At 38.3% G+C, this 22994-nt stretch overlaps 1 protein-coding gene across 2 annotated transcripts in view; it reads left to right on the top strand.

Moving 5' to 3' along the window:
* The window catches only part of ZYG11B (zyg-11 family member B, cell cycle regulator), a 92539-nt gene that overhangs the window by 31974 nt on the left and 37571 nt on the right, over nucleotides 1–22994 (top strand). For both annotated transcript variants that reach the window (XM_007077195.2, XM_042997186.1), the window contains exons 3-7: nucleotides 5247–6001; nucleotides 14431–14571; nucleotides 17216–17392; nucleotides 18751–18815; nucleotides 22859–22958. In XM_007077195.2, the coding sequence (XP_007077257.1) occupies nucleotides 5247–6001; nucleotides 14431–14571; nucleotides 17216–17392; nucleotides 18751–18815; nucleotides 22859–22958 (1238 nt within the window). The remainder of the gene's footprint in view (nucleotides 1–5246; nucleotides 6002–14430; nucleotides 14572–17215; nucleotides 17393–18750; nucleotides 18816–22858; nucleotides 22959–22994) is intronic.

Below are 22994 nucleotides of genomic sequence, written 5' to 3' on the forward strand. Positions count from 1 at the left end.
ATGGAATTAACTTGTGATCAATTCTCTGAGGGAAAAAGAACGTGGTTCTCTCAGGGAGAATAAAAAAAGAAGGCATCTACTTTAGATTGGATGGTCAGAGAAAGCTTCTCCAGGGAGGCAGTAACTTGGCTGAGACCTGCATGATGAGGAGGCGTCAGTAATGTAAAGATGGAGTCTCTCAGCACTGCCCAGGAATTCTTGAATATTTCCCTGATCAGCTACCCCGTGCTCCTAAAATTTGTTTAAAACTGTTTTCCAGAGTAGCTCTACCATTTTATATTCCTACCAGCAATATATGACTAATTCAGTTTCTCCAAATACTTGCCAGCATTTGCTATTATTACTGTTTTTTGTTTGAGTCATTCTGATAGTATTTGAGTCATTTCTTTAAGTATTTTTGCAGTCCTGCCCGCTTTCTCTTCTTCTGGGACTGCAGCGACATAAATATCTCTATTCACTTTTTTTCCCAGTATATATATGTTTTTCTGGTTATTTAGATTTAGGTAATTTCTGTTGTTTTACCTTTTAGTTCACTGATTCTGTTGTTCCTTACATTCTGTTTTGAGCTCAACCATTATTTTTCATTTTTAAGATTTCCATTTAGTTCTTTTTATATTTTCTGTTTGTTTGCTGAGGCAATTTTTCATTTCTTTTGAGCTTGCTTGTAATTACTCACTTATGAATTTTTATGATGGCTCCTTTAAAATCTGTCAAGGGATGGGGCGCCTGGGTGGCACAGTCGGTTAAGCGTCCGACTTCAGCCAGGTCACGATCTCGCGGTCCGTGAGTTCGAGCCCCGCGTCAGGCTCTGGGCTGATGGCTCGGAGCCTGGAGCCTGTTTCCGATTCTGTGTCTCCCTCTCTCTCTGCCCCTCCCCCGTTCATGCTCTGTCTCTCTCTGTCCCAAAAATAAATAAAAAACGTTGAAAAAAAAAATTAAAAAAAAAAATCTGTCAAGGGATGTCAGGGGGCTCAGTCAGTTAAGCATCCAACTCTTGGTTTCAGCTCAGGTCATGATCTCACGGTTTGTGAGATCAAACCCCACGTTAAGATCTTCACTGACAGTGTGGAGACTGCTTGGGATTGTCTCTTTCGCTGTCTGCCTCTCCCCTGCGTGCTCTCTCTCTCTCAAATAAATAACATTTTTTTAAAAAAAGGATTTAAAATCTGTCAAATAATTTTAACATTTCTCTTATCTCTGTTGACATCTATAGATAGCCTTTTTTCATTTTGAGATCTTATGATAAGTGATTCCTTGGTATAATAAGTGATTTTTGATTGACATCTAGACATTTGAAGTATTATGGGACTTTTCTGTTTTAGTTTGTGTCCCTGACACCATTCCATTGAGGAAGGTAGAGGCCTTGTTATTGCCTACCTTGTTATTGCCAGATTGGGGTATATATTCTGGTTCCCCTCTTGACTTCTGTTGACACCCAAGACATGGGGCTTCTCAGTACAGTTATGCAAGGGATGGAGTTCTGGTTCCCCACTAGGATTCTACTGATATCTTCCTAGCAGAGAGGGATGTGACTACCTCATTTCTCTTCCCATTTGACTTCCACTGACATTTTGGGGTGAGGTGGCCTCATTACTGTTGGGCATTGGTGAAAGACTTGACTCCTCATCAGGCTGTGTATGAGACTATCCCAGCAGGGAGGAGGAGGGCACCTCATTACTGCCAGATGGATGTGAAAGTCCAAGCTCCCTGGATGGTATCCACTGCCATCAGAGGGGAGAAACTGGTTCTTATCACCCAACAAGGATGAGAGACCTGGCTCCCTACTCAGCCTTCTCTAACACCTTCCTGTGGGGAGATTGGGGCAACTAGTTACAGGTAAGGAGGGTAAAAGTCTAGGCCCCCCGCTTGGCATATGATGGTATGGGTGAGGGTGGGACCACAGTCTTTTCTGTGGTGGTTGGCTAAAGTAAAGTAGTTACTGCCTATACGTTTTCTGTCCAGGGGCGCATGGCTGTCTCAGTCACTGGAACATATGACTCTTGATCTTGGGGTTGTGAGTTTGAGCCCCACACTGGGTATAGAGATTACTTAAAAAAATTAAATCTTTAAAATAAAATAAAAGTTTTCTGTCTTGTTAGGTTGCTTTCTTCCTGGTTCTTTAGCTAGAATGAACAGATTTGGGGGGGAGCTTTTTTTTTTTTTGGTCCCTGTCTGCATTTCTGGGTTGCCAACTTCTTCAACTTTAAGAGGGATATATGGGGCAAGGAAAAAAACTTCAGGAACTTCATCATGTCATTCGTTGGGTCCCAAGGTCCCTAGCTGATCTGCTTTTCTTCTCTTTAAGCATGATCTAGCCCCAACTCACCTTACCATCTTGTTTCTTGTCTTTCCCCACTTGCATGCTTAAATCTCTGAGCATATCTCATTCCTCTTCCCCTCTTTATTAGGGAAACGTAGCTCTACCCTTTCTTATGTTCAAGCAGTGTAGAACTACTTGCCATTTCCTAACTATTTTTGTGCTTTCACATCTCTGAGGTCTTTGGGAGGGCATTTTTTAATTGAGATAAAAGTGACATATAACATATTAGTTGAAGTGTACAACATGATTTGATATATGTATGCTAAGACTTTGTTTATGCTGTTTATTCTTTCAATACCACTCACCTATCTGCATCCTTGAATTTTTCTTCATCTTTGAAGGACTTACTCAAAGATCATCTCTTCAATTGAATCTTTCTAGGTCTTCAGGCATAATGAGTTGCTTCCTTTTCTTTGTTTTCATGGTACTTTGTACTTAGCTCTGGTATACCATATACTTCAGTTTGTTACCATTGTTTGAGACTTCTACTCCATGGAATTTTGAATTCTTTGAGTTTAGGGACATATCCTATTTTTCTTTGTATATACATTTCATAGTGTATAATTATTTGCATATAATAATTGTTTGGCATATAATAATTGCTTAATAATTGTTCAATGGCTGGAAACTTACCATGAATTAATTAAATTAACTCCCCTGAAATAGAATTGAGGGGGTTTAAGACTGTCTCTAGAATGGCACTGCTCAAAGAAATACAACATAAGCCACAAATGTGAGTCATATATGAAATTAAAAAAAAAAATTAACATTTATTCCTTTTTGAGAACAGAGAGAGACAGAGTGAGAGTAGGGGAGGGGCAGAGAGAGGGAGACACAGAATCCGAAGCAAGCTCCAGGCTCTGAGATGTCAGCACAGGGCCAATGTGGGGCTCGAACTCACAAACCGTGAGATCATGACATGAGCCAAAGTCGGACACTTAACCTACTGAGCCACCCAGGCACCCCATGAAATTTTAAATTTACAAGTGACCACGTTTAAAAAGTAGAAACATGAAACTAATTCATATTTTTATTCAATCTAATATATCCAAAATAACATGTCAGCATATAGTCAGTAAGAAAATTATTAGTGAGATATTTTTCATCTTTTGTACTATATCTTCAAAATCTAGTGTGTATTTTACACTTACAGCATCCCTCAGTTTGGACTATCTGCATGTCAAGTGCTCAATAACTGTGTGTGCTAAGTAGCTACTGTATTGGACAGCACAATAATTCCACAATAATGGAATTCTTTTTTTTTAAGTTTATTTATTTATTTTGAGAAAGAGAGAGAGTGGGAGAAGGGCAGAGAGAGAGAAAGGGAGAGAGAGAATCCCAAGCAGGTTCCATGCTACCAGCGCAGAGCTCAGTGTAGGGCTCCATCTCACAAACTTGTGAGATCATGACCTGAGCTGAGATCAAGGTTAACTCTCAACTTACTGAGCCACCCAGGTGCCCCTGTAATTCTTTTTTTTTTTTTTTTTAATTTTTTTTTTTTTTAACGTTTATTTTTGAGACAGGGAGAGACAGCATGAACGGGGGAGGGTCAGAGAGAGAGAGGGAGACACAGAATCTGAAACAGGCTCCAGGCTCTGAGCTGTCAGCACGAGCCTGATGCGGGGCTTGAACTCACAGACCGCAAGATCTGACTTGAGCCAAAGTCGGACGCTCAACCGACTGAGCCACCCAGGCGCCCCTGTAATTCTTAATATATAGTCATTTTTGTCCGCTGTGACAGGTAAAGGTTTTCCTTGAGTTTAACTCTTTAACCATAAATAAGTCTGCAAAATCCACTAGAAGGCAGTGCTCCCTTAAAAGAAAAAAACAAAAACAAAAAAACTTTCGTTCTAATTTAAGGGTGACAGGCTGACCGCCCAAGTTCTATCTTTAGTATGAGTCTGCTGAAGTACCACTTAGAGTTTTTCCCTTGACTCCAGGCTATTTATTTACCTTGTCCCAACTATTCACTTACCCCAGACTATTCTTAGGCCACCTTATATTGGCATGGCCATTATTTCTTTCACAGTAAATGTTGTTTAATTGATTCATGATATTGTTGAGATAGATGTGGTTCCAAAGCATCATATACTTCTGGCACTATTAAGATCAGGTAGATCTCTAAGGGAGTTTAAAAAGTTGCTGTATCCACTTTGAATTCATCTGACGGAAAGGGGTTATAACCTCTAGATACTTTTAATAAAATTTCAGATCTAGCCAGTGGTTCAATGAATTATAGACATGCATGTGGTAAATATATGTGTGTATATATATGTTTGTATGTATAATAATGTGTTATAGTGAAATTGAAGAATAAACTCATAATGTAGTGGTAACAAATTAATCCCCCAGATTGAATAGCTTAACACAAAATTTATTTATACTTCACTTATGGTACATAAATGGTGCAAGTACATGGAGGGTTCCTCTCCATGGTTGCCCTTGGATCTAGGCTGATGGAGACTCCACTCTCAGAAAACTATACTGTCTAGAACTTGAAGATTCCTCATTTGTCATGCAGGAAAAGATAACATGGGAAATCATGCACTGACTCTCGGGTCTTTCAGCCTAAAGCCCATTGGCCAGAACTAGGCACATGGTCCCATCTAACGCTAAGGGTGGGCTGGAAAATGTAGTTCTCTCTGTGTCCAAGAAGGCAAGTAGAACCAGATTTTAGTGAATATCTGTAATATCTACCACAGTCCTGATTCTGCCACTTGCTAGCTCTCTGATCTTGGAAAGCCACTTTTCTGAGCCCCAGTTTACTCATCTATAAGTTGTAGATAATAATATTTTTATCTTGTGGAATTGTTAACATATATTAAATGAAATACATGGATGTGTTTTGGAAACTTAAAGTATGCTGGAAATTTTAGCAATTCTTTAATCATTTTTTGAAATTAAGTGCTGCTTTTTTTTTTTCCAGGTCTACTGAATGATGGAACTGTAGGTATTTTCAGGGGCAACCAGATGCGCTTAAAGCGAGCTTGCATTCGCAAAGCCAAGATCTCTGCCGTTGCTTTCCGGAAAGCCTTCTGCCACCACAAGTTAGTGGAACTTGATGCCACAGGTGTGAATGCTGACATCACAATTACAGACATCATCAGTGGGCTTGGCAGTAACAAATGGATCCAGCAAAATCTCCAGTGCCTAGTGCTGAACTCATTAACTCTCTCCCTCGAAGATCCTTATGAGCGGTGCTTCAGCCGGCTTTCTGGCCTTCGAGCATTAAGCATCACTAACGTTCTCTTTTATAATGAAGACCTGGCTGAAGTTGCCTCGTTGCCAAGATTAGAGAGCCTGGATATTTCTAACACCTCGATCACAGACATCACAGCTTTGCTGGCCTGCAAAGACCGACTCAAGTCTCTAACCATGCACCACTTGAAATGTTTAAAAATGACAACTACCCAGATATTGGATGTTGTTCGGGAACTGAAACATCTGAATCATCTTGATATTTCAGATGATAAACAGTTTACATCAGACATAGCTCTTCGCTTACTAGAACAAAAGGACATCCTACCCAACCTTGTCTCACTAGATGTTTCTGGGAGAAAGCATGTGACAGATAAAGCTGTTGAAGCCTTTATACAACAACGGCCCAGCATGCAGTTTGTAGGTTTGCTGGCCACTGATGCAGGTTACTCTGAATTCCTCACCGGCGAAGGACATTTGAAGGTTAGACTTTAAAAATGTATTATTTTGTCAGGCTGACCAATGTCTTAGTTTGCATAAAACTCCACTAAGATGAATGTCTAACAATATATGGAATATGTTTGTGAAAGAGGGTGTTGTATAGTGGAAAGGCCTTGCTTTAGAGTGAAAGAGTTCCGATAAAAATCCTAGCTTACTTGCTTCATGACTCAGAGCAAGCTATGGATGTAACTTTTTGGGTTTCCATTTCTTTATTTGTAAAGCAGATATTCTTACAGAATTCTTCTGAAAATTAATAGTCATATATGTAAAGTGCAAGTCCTAGTAGGCCCTGGATAAATGATCATTTTCATGCTGGTAATGTTTAGACATTTTGAACCACTGAAACATACCATTTCTAATGGGTTGCTTTAAAAAACTCCTTGTTGAATTGGTATCCATTGGGAAGTCAAGTTCTCCAAGGAGATCTTTACTGTAGAAATGGTGGAATTTTGCTTTTCTTAAGGTTTTTCATGCCTAATAGTTTAAATTCATCTGCTTGGTACAGCTTGGGATTGAAAGATGAAAAAGATACAGGATCTGCCTCCAAGGAGCTAAGTCTGACAGGAATGGTGATGGTACAATCCTCAACAACTGTAAAGCCAAGGATCAGTGTAATTGCTGTAAGAGTAGGAGAAATTTCTTCTAGCTGGAGAATCTGGGACTTGATGGAAAAAATAGTATCTGAGTCAGACCTTGAAGGATAGAATAATGGCAAGTTTAAGAAAAACTAATATTTTTCTAATATACACTGTATCCTCTAAATGCTTTACATTGATAGGTATTAGCTCCCCCCACCCCCATTTTATAGATGAGAAACAGACTCATAGAAATTACATGATTTTATAGTTAGTTAGAACCAACAACTGGATTTATGTTTAATTCCAGAGCCCCATTTTTTTCCCCCTACTGCCAACACTACTTAAGCAGAAGCATCTTTTGATCCCACCTGGAGCAGAGTCAGGGATGGCCTAGAAGCGGATACTGTGACCCAAATGGCAAGGTATCTTTTTTGAGTAACCAGCATTGACTCAAAAAAGGAGAAGGAAAAGTTAGTTGTAAACATCTTATGAACATCTCAGTTCTTAAATTATTTGTAAATTTAGACCTTAAGAAATAGAATGTAAAAAATGATTTTGAGTCACTCTTTTTATTCATTCAATGTTTATGTGCCTCCGTGCACTAGGCACTGTGCTGGACATGGGATTTGATGGTGAGACCAGACTGATGTGATCTTGCCCTCATGGAGCTTGTAATTTAGTGAGGGAGTCAGACAATCAAATATCATATGCCAACAGTGTGTGTGTGCTTTAAGTATATATACACACACATACACATTTAAATACATGTTTAAATATATATCACGTACATATATATATTTTTATATATACTATATATACACACACATATATATGCTTTAAACTTTATTGTGCTAAGAATCTGGAAGATACACAGTATTATGTATGAGAATGTTCAACAAACTTGATTTAATTTAGGCTTCTGTAAAGAATTAAAAAAAATTTTTTTTAATGTTTATTTTTGAGTGACAGAGAGAGTGCAAGCAGGAGAGGGACAAGAGAGAGAGGGAATCAAAGAATCTGAATCAGGCTCCAGGCTCTGAGCTGGCAGCACAGAGCCTGACATGGAGCTTGAACCCATGAACTATGAGATCAAGACCTGAGCTGAAGTCAGATGCTTAACCAACTGAGCCACCCAGGTGCCCCTTCTCTAAAGTTTGTTTATTTATTTTGAGAGAGAGAGAGGGGGAAGGAGGGAGGGAGGGTGGGAGAGAGAGAGAGAGAGAGAAAGCGGGGGAAGGGCAGCGAGAGGAGAGAATCCCAAGTAAGCTCCAAACGGTCAGCACAGAGCCCAATGCGGGGCTTAAACTCATGAACTGTGAGATCATGACCTGAACCAAAATCAAGTATTGGATGTTTAACTGACTGAGCCACCCAGATACTCCGAGTAGGTGTAAATCTTAAGGATGAGTAGGTTGGTAGAGGACATTCTAGACAGAATAATATATGTAAATATATGTAATAGGAAGGAGCATGGTACATCCAAGGTACTAAAGAAGGCCGCTGTGGCTAGAACGCAACAGTAGAAAGTCATAAAGCAATGAGATAAGGCTGGAGAAGTAGGCATCAGGGCCAGACTTGGAAAGATCTCATAAGCCAGGTTCAGGGCAACAAGAAGTGTGAGGACCTTACTTAACAACTTGTTATGGAACAAGACAGATGTTTAGCACAGGGCTTGTTGATGAAAGAAATATAAAAATGTAAATCACTATTGTAATGTTACAAATTGCTGCCTAGCAAATTGGCCTGATAGTAAAGAATGGCAAAAATTAGAAGAGAAGAAATCCCTGTGTACTGAGAATTGAGGGAGAATTTCCCAGAAAAGGTGAGCTTGACCTGTGTCCTGAAGGATGGAAGGAATGTGTTCCTGGTACATTAAGCTAAATAATATTCTCAAGGCAAAAATCCTACCAGAGGATCTGGTGTGATACCAGAGCAGTAAAATTTTTGCTAATTCTTTTTAAAAACCAACAGACTCTTCAGTGAATTAGCCTAAGTCACAAAATTGAGGCTAGTAGGACATCTGTATTCCATAATGCCTCTGTGAAAACAAGTTTGATTTCACAAACAGAACGGTTATTGCTTTGAAATCTTGGCCATATGAAGCACCTACTTTATTTGCTATTATTGTCTAGTTTCTACCTCTGTAAACATTGAAGCAGTGATTCTCAACCTGGACTACAATTAAAATCATCTGGAGTATAATTATGTGAGGTGATGGATATGTTAACCAACCTTATCATGGTAATCATTTCACAGTATATACATGTATTAAACGATCATGTTGTGTACCTTAAACTTATACAGTGATATATATCAATTATATCTTGATAAAGCTGGAAAAAAAATTTAAGTTTTGTTTATTTAAGTAATCTACACCCAATGTGGGGCTCAAACTCACAACCCTGAGATCAAGAGTCGCTTGCTACTCTGACTGCGACAGCCAGGCAACCCTGGAAAAAATTTTTGATTAAAAGAAATCACTTGTAGAGCTTTAACAATTAAATCAGAACCACAGGGAAGTGGGGCTCAGGCATCAGTATTTTTTTAAAGCTCCCGAGGTGATTGCAATATACAGCTAAAGTTGAGAATCGTTTTAAAATAATTTTTTTTTTTTTAAAAAAAGGACATCATGGGGTGGGGGGTGCCTGGCTGGGTTAATTGGGAGAGCATGCAACTCTTGATCTCAGGGTCATGAGGCCTAGCCCCACATTGGGTGTAGAGATTATTTTAAAAAAAGAAACATACTTAAAGAGATCATTGGAACTTTTGCCCTTTATTCAACTATATTCAAAAATTGATGTTCCTTTTAAGTTATTTGTTTACTAATTTGAGAACTGAAAAATAGTCATGTTAAGGAAGGAGAGCCGAGATTACCAAATCTCTTTTTTAAAAATACTCCAGTGTAGGGGCGCACCTGGGTGGCTCAGTCTATTAAGCGTCCAACTCTTGGTTTCAGCTCAGGTCATGATCTCACGGTTTCTTGAGTACAAGCCCTGTGTCAGGCTCCATGCTGACAGGGCGGAACCTGCTTGGGATTCTCTCTCTCCCTCTTTCTCTTCCCCTCCCCTACTTGCACTGTCTCTGTCTCTCTCAAAATAAATTTAAAAGACTTAAAATTTTTTAAAAAATCGCCCAGTTAAGCAAAGTTGATGAAAAACTTGTCTGAAATGATTGTCTTAGTAGTGTGATGCTTTAAATTAGTTGAGGTTGGCTTTTTGGCTTTACGTGCCTCAGTTTTTTAGGCTACACTAAAGAATGTAAGAAATAGAAACACTGTGACTCTCCAGTATTCCTTATAAGGCATTATGTGGTACTCTGAGTTGGTGGTTATAAGAACAAGTGGTTTGTTTATCACACTTTCATGTATATTACTTAGTTGGATTTCTTGACTCTCTGAGAGAGGTATTATTGCCCTCAGTGAGAGGGAATGGCTTTAAGGGTTACAACCAACTGATACTAGAGTCTGCCTTTGTGTTGGGCTATTTGATGCCAAAGCATGTGTCCTTTCCACTACATCTCATTGTCTGTATTTGAGAATCTACTTTCCTACTTACCATAGAATTTCTGTCGTCAGTATTTCCCCACCAAATTTGCTCTCCTGTCACCATCAGCTTCCTGAATCTTCCATTTTTCCACAACTACCATCTTTTCTTTTCTTTTTTTTCTTTTCTTTTCTCTTCTCTTCTCTTCTCTTCTCTTCTCTTCTCTTCTTTTCTTTTTTCTTTTCTTTTCTTTTCTCTTCTTTTCTTTTCTTTTCTTTTCTTTTCTTTTCTTTTCTTTTCTCTTCTCTTCTCTTCTTAGAAAGAAAGCATGAATGGGGAAGAGGGACAAAGGGTGAAAGACAGAATCTTAAGCAGACTCCACATGCATGGAGCCTGACATGGGGCTTGATCTCACAACTGTGGGATCATGACGTGAGCTGAAATCAAGAGTTGGACACTCAACCAACTAAGCCACCCAGGTGCCCCTCCACAACTAGGATTTGTTGGCCATCTCATTCCCAGACTTTGGGGTAATCTAGCATGCTGTGGTTCCCAGTCCCTGAGAATCACTGGAAATGTGCTAAATCCAATATTAGTTCTTAGTCTTTATCTTATTTGATCTAAGGTGGTATTTGTCACAGTTGATGTTATGCTCCTTTTTTTTTTTAATGTTTATTTTTTGAGAGAGAGAGAGAGAGAGAGAGACAGAATGTGAATGGGGGAGGGGCAGAGAGAGAGAGAGAGAGAGAGAGAGAGAGAGACGGAATCCGAAGCAAGCTCCAGACTCTGGGCTGTCAGCACAGAGCCCGACGTGGGGCTCGAACCCACGAACCACGAGATCATGACCTGAGCCAAAGTCAGACGCTTAACTGACTGAGCCACCCAGGAGCCCCTGATGTTATCCTCCTTGAAATACTTATTTTTACTCAGCTTCCTGGGTATCACTCTTGTCTTGTTTTTATAAAAAACTCTTCTTCCTCTCCCAGGTCTCTAAATATTGGAGTGTTCCTTTTCTTGGTCCTTAAATCTATATGCTAAACTTCTCCCTTGAACTAAGACCCCTATATTGAACTGTAATAATCAACATTCAGTGAAGATCTATATAAGTTTTTAGGCAGAAGAGTTGATCCATTTCAAAAAACATTTACTAAGTACTTTTATTTATTTATTTATTTATTTATTTATTTATTTATTTATTTATTAAAAACCCCGAACAGCTCTTTATATGTACTGGGAAGGACTGATCTCAAAAGTATATTGCTAAGTGAAAAACACACAGTTTTGAATAGAGCAAACAGGAAGCAACTTATGTAATAACAAGTACAGGCACATGTATGTATATGTTTGTAATGGATTGAATGTGTCATCCCCAAAATTCATATATTGAAACCTTAATCCCATTGTGGTGGTATTTGGAGGTGGGGCCTTTGGGAGGTAATTAGGCCATGGGGGTAGAGCCCTCATAAATGGGAATAGTGCCCTTATTTAAGGCTGGAGAGCTAGCTAGCCCTCCTTCTACCATATGAAGATATGAGAAGTCTGTAATCTGTAACTCAGAAAAGGGCCTTCACGAGAATCCAACCATGCTGGCACCTCGATCTTGTACCTCCAGGCTCCAGAACTTGGTAATTTTTTTTTAAATTAAGTTTATTTATTTTGAGAAAAAGAGTGGGGAAGGGGCAGAGAGAGAGGGAGAAAGAGAATCCCAAAATGAGATGAGGGGCTCTATCTCAAAGCCATGAAATCAGTCATGACCTGAGCTGATATCAGGAGTCAGACACTTAATAGAGCCACCCAGGCACCCCTAGTTAGTTAGTTAGTTAGTTAGTTAGTTAGTTAGTTATTTTTATTTTTATTTTTTTTTAATGTTTATTTATTTTTTAGACAGAGAGAGAAAACAGAGGAGGGTTAAAAAGAGAGGGAGACAGAGGATCCAAAGCAGGCTCTGTACTGACAGCAGAGAGCCTGATGTCAACACGAGATCAAGACCTGAGCTGAAGTCAGACATTTAACCACTGAGTCACCAAGGCTCTCTGAACTTGGTAATTTTTTATACAGGAATCACTTTAGGTCATCTGCCATAATGAACCCCTTTCTCCCACAGCATTAATCTCCCCTCCTGGCGTTCTGGGCTGCCCGTGTTCTCTCAGTTGTAAATTCAGGAACAGCTTCAAAGACAGTCTCCTACTGAGTACTTTTTAAAGATGTCTGAGTTAGTACCTCTGCCCTTGAGGAATTCTATTCTAGTGGAGAGGATACAGATAAATTTTAAAATAGCTTTAATTCAGTGTGGAAGATGCTATAATAGAGTTATATACAGAGTGCTATAAGAAAATTTTTCCTTAGGGGCTCCTGGTTGTCTTAGTCTGTTAAGTGTCTGGACTCTTGAAATCCACTCAAGTCATAATCTCACGGCTGTGAGATCAAGCCCCACATCAGTCTCTGTGCTGACAACATGGAGCCTGCTTGGAATTCTCTTTCTCCCTTTCTCTCTGTCTCTCCCCTGCTTGCTTTCTCTCTCTCAAGATAAACATTTAAGAACAAAAAAGGAAAGAAAAGGAAAATTTTCCTTAGAATATAAATTTTAATTTTACTCAGTATATTAAATATTAACAAGGCTTAATTTAGTGGTTGAGGACATTTTCTCTGTTTTAACCTGGGTGGCTCAGTCATTTAAATGTCTGACTCTTGATTTTGGCTCAGGTCATGGTCTCATGGTTGGTGAGATTGAGCTCCTGTCAGCCTGCTTGGGATTCTTGGTGTCCCTCTCTCTTTGCCCCCTGCCCCTCCCCCCCATCCCTGGCTTGCACTCTTGACAAACATACAAACACACACCTTAAATTAATTAATTAATTTGTTTGAGAAACTAATACATACAGGTACTTGTTTTTTATCATCTAGCATATGAACTTGACTTAACTGAAGATGCTTATAGTTTGAGGAGCCAGACTACTTGATTTGAAGGTTTATCACTGGCGAGAGAAGTATTGATCACTGAATAAAACATACATGCAGTGAAATTTGTTTAGAGTATTTAATTCCCAGTAACAAAAACCCTTTAATTTTACATTCAAAGATAACTTGAGGCTGTATTTCATATAGATATTAAAAAGTAGTTGAATCAACCAGATGTGAGTAAATCAAGTATTACTGAAATCATTGTTATACATTTTCTACATTTTCCTGCTTATAATCCTTTTTATTTTACATAATATTTTAATGTCTTTCTAAATCTAAGAAAATCTAAGAAAAAGTTTAGGATGATTAAAAAAGAACTGAACACTTAGAAATTTTTCATTATTCAATAACCATTTATATATGTGAGTACATAATCAAGACCAATATGTATGTGTGTATATTTTACATAGTTTAAAAAGAATTTGTAAAAAAACTTCCCTTGTTATTTCTACAGTCTTATAAATGCTTAATATGTGCTCTTGTGTCAATTGGCACACATCTGTCCTGTAGTCTTTCTTCCAACTTAAAGAGATTAGCTCCTTGAATGACAGATAGAGGTTGTTTTTGCTTTTTTTTTTTTTTTTACCTTAATGTGAATAAGACAGATGTCAAGACCATAAATAACAAATGTGTAGCTTAAGAAGGTGCAAATAAGGTGAACACACTTGAGGCCATTACTCAGGTTAATAAATAGAACTTTTCAGCTACCCTGAAGTTCTGTGTGCCCCATCTAGATCACCACTCCCTCTTTCTCCACAAAAGTAACCTCTTTCCTGACTTGAATAATATGTCCTTGCTTTGTTTTTTCAATTTTTTAAATGTTTTATTCATTTTTTGAGAAAGAGAGAGACAGAGTATGAATGGGGAAGGGGCAGAAAGAAAGGGAGACACAGAATCTGAAGCAGGCTCCAGACTCCGAGCTGTTAGCACAGACCCCGATGTGGGGCTCGAACTCACAAACCGTGAGATCATGCTTTTTTAAATCTCTCTCAAAAATGAATAAACATTAAAAAAAAAATTAAAAGATCAGAGAAAAAAGGCCAGTGTAGCTTTAACATTGAGTTAGGGAAGTTAAGGGGTTACCTTAAGGGAGAGATAAGAATCTAATCACGTGGTAAGGCTTTATAAATAGTGTTAAATATCTTAGGATTTACTTTAGGTGCACTATAGAAAATCTTACCCAAAGGCTTATAGGGGGGTCTAAGCCTATCTAACATCTCTTTAGCATACGTCCACCTTCTCAGGATGACTATCCTGGGTAGGTTGGAAAGTAATCATTCCCATTTGTTTCAGGCCTTACATAGTTATCCTGGGTGCCATCTATGCAAATGATGTTTGGAAAGTTAGAGGGTTGAAAAAATCCTAAAATCTAATCTTCTGGCTATGTTCAAAGGTGTCTGGAGAAGCCAATGAAACTCAGATTGCAGAAGCATTGAAGCGGTACAGTGAAAGGGCATTCTTTGTCCGGGAAGCCCTATTTCACCTTTTTAGCCTGACTCATGTGATGGAAAAAACAAAGCCAGAAATTTTAAAGGTAAGAATAAGGAACATGAACATTTTGAAATTATCTCCCTTGATATAGATGATGGTTTTGTGAAGAAAATGGTGAAAATTTGCATTTAATCTTTGGATTTTGGGGGGTGGGGTGGGTAATGGGATTGATGATGTATGATTTTAATTTTTAGCCATAAATGAGAGAGAAAATAGTTGCATAAAGTTTTTGAAGTATTATAGTAGTCTCATTAAGCAACATCATTGCCTTCCACCTCACATTTAACTACCTAAAACCAGTGACCAGTGTGATATTTTTTTCACCATCTATAGTAGAAAATTGAATTATAACACTAGAATTACAATACTGCATTGTATTGCTTCCATATAGACTTTTTAAAGAAATACAATATTGGAATTCCATAAGGCATCTTTCCATGACACTTATTAACCACCTGTGCTTTCATAATTAATTCATGTTATTCCTCAATTAAAATCTCTTAACCCAGACAGCTTTTGAAGGCCAAGAAAGTATGTTTTTCTTTTAAGTAGGCTCCAGGCACAGTGTGTAGCCAAACCTGGGGCTTGATCCCATGACCGGGAGATCATGACCTGAGCTGAAATCAAGAGTTGTATGCTTGGGGCACCTGGGTGGCTCAGTCAGTTAAGTGTCCGACTTCGGCTCAGGTCATGATCTCACAGTTCATGAGTTTGAGCCCTGCGTCGGGCTGTATGCTGACAATTTGGAGCCTGGAGCCTGCTTCACATTCTGTGTCTACCCCTCTCTGCCCCTTCCCTGCTCATGCTCTCTCTCTGTCTCTCTCTCTCAAAGAATAAATAAACATCAAAAAAAAAAAAAAAAAAAAGAGTTGGATGCTTAACTGACTGAGCCATCCAGGTGCCCCAAGAAAGGAAGATTATTAATTTTAGTTGATAGCATAGGGCAGTGTTTGTTAGAATGTGGTCCTTTGGGGGCACCTGGGTGGCTCAGTTGGTTAAGCGACCGACTTTGGCTTAGGTCATGATCTCACAGTTTGTGAGTTCGAGCCCCGTGTCAGGCTCTGTGCTGACAGCTCAGAGCCTGGAGCCTACTTCAGATTCTGTGTCTCCCCGTCTCTCTACCTCTCCCCTGCTCATGCTCTGTGTCTGTCTCTCAATAATAAATAAATGTTAAAAAAGTTAAAAAAAAAAAAAAGAATGTGGGCCTTTGTCCACCAGAAGTCTGGAATATTGTTTATTTTAAAAGCATGTTTGTAAAAATAAAAACAAAATTTTAAATAAAAAAATAATAAAAGTATATTTGTGAACCCCACTCCAAGAAATTTAGATTCAATAGGGCTGGATGAGGACAGGAATCTGCATTTTTATAATCCCCAAAGATAATTCTTATACACATTTGAAGCCAGTGAATATAGGACTGTATTATATTTGATGCCTCATTTAGTGGGCACAATAATCCCAAGAGAAAAGTTTTATCTCTTATTTTACAGATTGTGTAACTGAGGGTCTGTGAGATTAAATAATGTAACAGTAAGTTAGTGGCAGAGCCAAAAATGACTTGACCAGCCAGTTATCTTAAATTTTGAGAATGGGGTGCTTAACATTTCAATCACTGAGATGCTATTATCCCCAATACCTGTCATCCCCTCCATATATACCAGAGGATATTGGTACTTGCTATATGAATTATCTTTTTTTGGTTTTGGTTACTATGAACCTGAGCAACAAAGGACCTCTAGTCCTCATCTAAAATACTTATTCATTGATTCAGGGAATGGTACAGAGAAATTTAAAAGAATATAGACAATTCTTTTAAGGAATTTAGCTGCAAAAGAGCGCAAAGGAAAAAGATGATAGTTAACCGAAGAAGGAGGTTTTTTTTTCTTTTTTAAGATGGGAGAAAAATAGCTTGTTTGTCCTATGCTAATATGAATGATCCACTACAGAATGAAAAATTGATATAGGAGAGGGAAGAAGAGCTGGAGCAATGTCCTTGAGTAAACAAGAAGGGAAAGATCTAGCATATAAGTGCAGGGCCTACTTTCAGAGATGAGCCCAAAAGATCCTCTATGGTAGTAGGCAGGAAGGCAGCATTTGGGTGTTTGTATACTGGTAAAGGGGATACATGTGGTAGTGAGAATCCGAAAGTCTTCTCTGAATGTTTTCATTTTCTCAGTGTAATTGGAAGCAAGGTCTTCAGCTGATAGTGAAGATTGGGAGGCTTGAGGAGAGAGGAAAAGATGAGAAGTGGTTATCTAGGCCCAGAGGGAAGTGAATGGATTTTTATGGTACTGTAACTTTAGCAGTGTCCTCAAGGAACTGAATGTCGGGATTTGAAAATGAAAAGTTTGCCACTTGTTTACTATAAAGTCAATAAAAATTTATTTAGTGCTTAGTGTATAATAAGCACTGTACTATGTCTGAGAAATACAAAGATGAGTTATCTGAATAGAGAAAACTCATCAGCCCAACAGAAAAATGCCCCAACATGAACAACTTGATACCTTCCTGAACCAGGTAGGCAGGAACTACATGTTGATGAGTGACTACTATGCCCTAGGCTCTTTGCACTTGAGGATAAAAAAGATAAGATGTCATAGAAATTATCATAGATAACAAAGTAATGATGCTACGTTAAGAGGTTTTGTATTTATACTGTAAATAAAAAGAACTAATTTTTTTTCCAGCTTGTGGTTACTGGGATGAGAAACCACCCTATGAATTTGCCAGTACAACTTGCTGCAAGCGCCTGTGTATTTAACTTAACTAAGCAAGATCTTGCTGCAGGAATGCCTGTCCGACTGCTGGCCGATGTGACCCATTTGCTGCTCAAAGCCATGGAACATTTTCCCAATCACCAGCAGGTAAGCATGTGGGAATTCCTAATCAAGTAGTCCTTTTAGTATCCCCTACCCTCCTCCTTATCTCCATAAAGTTCAATTTAGTAGACCAAGACTAGAATTTCAAATGCCTTTACAGGCTGTAAAGTAATAAATTTATGGTATGACTGAGTGTAGGACAACAGAAAAGTAGAAAACTAAAGAGTGCATTCCCTGCCTAAAAGTATTTAAATCCAAATGTTGAGGGAAATAGTGCAAACCATAAAAAAACACATCTTCCACCTCAATATTGAGTTTGTGATAATTTCAGCAAACAGCCATAGCCTATTTGTTCTGGGCCAGGCACTATCAAGTACTGGGATACAGAAACGAGTAAGACGTGGATATTCTGTTTCTAGCAGTATGGTAGACTACATAACCTGTCCTGTCCTCAGGATGAAAACTAAAAATGTTGCTTGAATTATACTAAAAAATTTTTTTAAATTTAATTTGGGAGAGAGAGAGCATATGTGCATATATGCAGGGGGAGGGCAGGGTGAGAGGGGAGGGAATCATAGGCAGGCTTCACTCCCATTAGCATGCAGGACTCAGTCTCATGAATCGTGAGATCATGACGAGCTGAAATCAACAGTCAGATGCTCAACCAAGTGAGCTACCCAGGTACCCTTATATTTTTAATTAAAATTTAGCAGGCAGTTGATAAATTAATAAAAAATACTCAGAGGTTGGGGTGCCTGAGTGGCTCAGTCAGTTGAGTGTCTGACTTTGGCTCAGGTCATGATCTCACAGTTCGTGAGTTCAAGCCCCACATCGGGCTCACTGCAGTCAGCACAGAGCCCACTTTGGATCCTCTGTCTCCCTCTCTCTCTGCCCTTCCTCTGTTCATGCTACCTCTCTATCTCTGTCAAAAATAAATAAACATTAAAAAAAATTATGTTAAAAAAATACTCAGAGGTGAAAAACCAAGTAAAAATGACAACCCAGATTGGTGAGTGAATCATTAAAGATAGCTTCCCTCATTGAGGGCAGTTGCCAAATTGGATGAACTTTAGGCTTTGGCTTTTGTGGCCTCTGGAAGCCAGGTGGACAGAGGAAAAAAAAGCAAGATCCACCCAAAGGCCACCAGAAGGGAAGGAGATTAGCTGGTATTAATTCTGTTTATTATCCTATCTTGTCTAATGGAGACAAAAAAAAAAAAATGTGCAAGTAAACTTGTATGGGTCCAGTGGAAGTTAGTCTTTCAACAATAGGTGGGCAGAATAAAAGTTGTAAGAAATCATTGGTATTTCATCAGCCACCTTTTTTTATAAAGGCTACCCCTGGTTAAAAAATAACAAAGCAATATTTCATTCAGGAATTTTTTTCTCCCTTTGGTTCTTTAGTTACAGAAGAATTGCCTCCTTTCACTTTGCAGTGACCGGATCCTTCAAGATGTTCCATTCAACAGGCAAGTGATAGCCCTAGAACGTAAAATGGGGCAAAATCTGTCTTGGGCCATTTCTTACCAGTTGGGATATCCTTGGTGTACAGTTAATTATGTGGATGGGATTGTGCATTAACTTATGAAATGCTAACTCTACTTTCTCTAATTTAGTACTTTGACATTCCTGATAGCAGATTGGCCCCTGTTTTCATAGCCCTTTGCTTAAAAATGTATATTTTTATATTATGGTTTTTAGAATATCCACACAATATTGTAGGCTGAAGAAACCGAGGCATTTAGATTCCATGTCTTGATCAGAGTTTTGTGTCTAGTGACTACAAGGCTAGAAAGACTCAAGTCTTCTAGTTCTAGGTCCAGTGTTCTTTTCTCTGTATCATATCTCTTATTATTACTGTTATTTGATACTGAGTTATAGAAGAAACTTCTTAACCAGAGTTTAAGGGAGGTTAGATAGTTGGATTCAAATAAGTATAAACGATTCCCTTGTTTTCTAGGATACTGTGATTTGAGAGCTAAAAAGGTGATTTTTTTTGTCATCTTAATATTTTAAATATTTTTTAATGGTGGTATTTTGAAAAAATATATCTTATGGTTTTATGAAAAGTGTATATCTCAAGCAGCAATTTTACTGTGATTTACTTTTATTCAGGTAACAGTACACTGTTATCTGGCACAGCTGAGGAATGAGGTGTTCCATTTACTATTTCAAATAAATAGTTTGGAGAAAAATATAACAACAGCTATCTCATGTAGATTACTAATTTTATTTTATAAATATTGAGCATCTGTACTGATTACATGAAGTCATATGTAGGAAGAACATAGTCACTCTCCTAAAAGAAAAGTATCAACTAACCGAAGATTTGGCAAATTTTTTTAAAGGGGCAGCAAATAATATTTTGGGCTTATGAGCCATAGGGTCTCTGTTGGAACTACTTAACTCTGCCAGTGTACCTCCAGAGCAGTCATAGACAACATATAAAAAATGGGGATTTTACTATGTTTCAATAAAACTTTAGAAAACAGGCAGCTGGACCCACAGCTACTAAAATCACTATATGTAGGCTATAGTTTACTTACCTCTGCTCTAGCCAATGCACTCTGCTAGATTTGAGCTTCTTTGTGGTCAGAGATTGTGATTGGTTAATCTCTTTGTCTCTAGTGCTTAAGTGGATGTTTGGTGGATGAATGAATGAAAAATGAGTATAACGGAAGACAGAATTTTTCATAGAAGAAGATGACAGAATGCATTGGGCCCCCAAACGAGGAGGGAAAGATTTCATCTGATTGGTGATCATTAAAGATTTCATGTTAGTGATGGCATTTGAGATCATAAAGATAACAACTAACCTGTATAAAGCACTTCCTATTGCCAGATGCTACGCTAAATGTTTTACTTATGCTTATTCAGTCCTTACAGTCTTGTGAAATCGTTACTTTTGTAATCTTAATTTTATAGATGAAGAAACAGAGGCATAGAGAGGTTTAGTAGCTTTCTTAAGGTGATAAGATAGCAAGTAGCAGAATTTAGATTTAAATCCAGAATGGCTCCAGAACCTCTACTTTTTACATCCATGCTGTGTTGCTTTGAAGATGAGAGCTGGTTGAATTGATTGTTTTATGTTGTGGGAACTGCACAAATAAAGGCACAGAAGAAGTTGATAATAATACCTGTAAAAAATTAACCTTTATCAAAAGCTTGGTATGTGCCAAGTTCCATACTAAATCTTAAGCTTTATGTGTAGTATCGTTTAATCCTCACAACAGTCCTATAGAATAGATCTTATCATTTTGCAGGTGAAAAAATAGAAGTTCATAGCGATTAAGGAAATTGCCCTAGGTCCCCAAAGTTAGTAAGTGGTAGAAATGATACTTGAATCCAGACTGAATTCAGTGTGTGTGATATGCTTAATGACTTTATGGCATTGCTTCACATGGTAAAAGAGTTTATTTTAGGGGCGCCTGGGTGGCTCAGTCGGTTAAGCATCCGACTTCAGCTCAGGTCATGATCTCATGGTTCGTGAGTTCAAGCCCTGCGTTGGGCTCTGTGCTGACAGCTCAGAGCCTGGAGCCTGCTTCCGATTCTGTGTCTCCCTCTCTCTCTGCTCCTCCCCTGCTCACACGCTGTCTCTCAAAAATAAATAAAGATTAAAAAAAATTTAAAAAAAAAAGAGTTTATTTTATTATATCAGCAACATAAGGTAAAACTAAAATTCAAACCCCAAAATGCAAGGAAGTTCAGAATCTGTGCTGTTAACTATCAAGCTATCTTAACTCATAACTAGGGCACGTTTGGGGACTAACAAGCAGTAAGCATAGGGTAGGCAGGAAAAAAGATGTGAAAGTATGGGCCCATTGTTAGAGTCCAAAAATACTGTGAATACAGGAGTGACATCATAACTAAGTTTTCTGACAGATTTATGTATTACTGATGTGTAGACACAAATTGAAGGGAAAACAATGGAGGCAGAATGGCCCATTAGGAATCTATCATAAAACAATCAGAGATGGCCTTGGGAATAGAAAGGAGGCAACAGTAAATTTGATGGAATTTGCAGAGGAGTACTTTATATCACTATAATTCAGCCAGCATGTATTAAACACTGTTTGTGTGTAAAGCTCTATAATGAGTTCTTGGTAAAGAGGGCTAAATAGGATATGGTCCTTTACCCCAAGGAACAGGTGAGGCTACAGATAACCACAGCTCTCTGACAGAGTTACAAACAAATGCTAAGGAGCAGTGAGAAGGCAGTGATAAACTTGTCAAGGAAAGCTTCTCAGAGGAAGTGATATATGAGCTGAGTCTTGAAAGATGAAATTGTGGGTAAGATAATCAGATATATTCTGTGGTGGTGTCCTGATTTCTCTCCTGTCTCACACCCCACATTCAGTCCTTTGACAAAGCCAGTTATCTTCAAAATATATCTAGAATTCAACCATTTCTCTTCACTTCCATTTCTACCACTTGGACTGGGCTAAAAGTGATTTCTGTCCTGAATCATGTGGTAGCCTCTGAACTGTTCTCTTTGCTTCTTTCTTTGCCCTCTTGAAGTTCATTTTAAACACAGCTAATAGAATAATCCTATTAAAAATATAAGTCAGTTCATGTCATATCTCTGCTTAGGATCTTTCTATAGCTTTCCATCTCATCTGGAATAAAAGCTAATTCTTTACAAAGACTAAGATCTGGTCCCCCTGTTACCTCTGACCTCATCTCTTTTTTAAATTTTTAAAAATTAATTAATTAGTTAATTAATTTTTTTTTTTTAATGACTTCATCTCTTGGTACTACACTTCTTGTTGTTCTCTCTGTTCTGGCCTCACTGGCTTCCATGCTATTTCTCAAAACCTCCAGGCATACTCCCTATTCAGGGTCCTTGTATCTACCTTCCCCTCTGCCTGGAATGCTTTTCCCCTAGATATCCACATGGCCAGCTCTCTTACTTCCTTAAAAGTTTCAGTGAGGCTTTTCCTAGTTACCGTACCTAAAATTCAACATTTCCTATCCTTTTTACCTGTTTACTCCTTTTTTCTCTATAGCATATACCATAGGTTTTACTTGTTTGGTTTATGATCTGGTGTCCATACTGCGATGTAAGCTCTATGAGAGTAGAGATATTTTCCTGTTTTGTTCACTACTCGATCTCCAGCACCAGGAACAATATCTGGAACAAAGAAGGGGCTCAATAAATGTTTGTGAATGAATGAATGAATATTTATTTCTGTTGTGCTAGGTACTGTAAGGAACCCAGAAAAAACTCAATACAGTGTAGAAATCACTACAGAATAGAAATATGTTACAATCTAGAAAATGAATGCCGGATAGTTTTGATATTTTCCAAACTCTTGTTTCTTTACAAAGTTTCAGAATTAATAATGAGGCTCCGGCTCCAGAACACAAAGTATAATTGTTATTCTGTATCAGTTAAGAGGAATTTTCCCTTTCTTTCGCACCTACCTGAACTGTAGCATCAGCTCAGCTAGAGCTGTAAGACTGTGCTTGAGCCTCCAGGATTCATTCATGAAACCCTCTTGTGTGTTTTCAGGTTTGAAGCAGCCAAGCTTGTCATGCAGTGGCTCTGCAACCATGAGGATCAAAACATGCAAAGGATGGCAGTTGCTATCATTTCCATCCTGGCTGCCAAGGTACCTGAACTGCTATGATTGAATAATTTTATGTAG

Source organism: Panthera tigris, chromosome C1, assembly GCF_018350195.1.
Source record: "Panthera tigris isolate Pti1 chromosome C1, P.tigris_Pti1_mat1.1, whole genome shotgun sequence".
In the NCBI taxonomy this organism is placed as follows: Eukaryota; Metazoa; Chordata; class Mammalia; order Carnivora; family Felidae; genus Panthera; species Panthera tigris.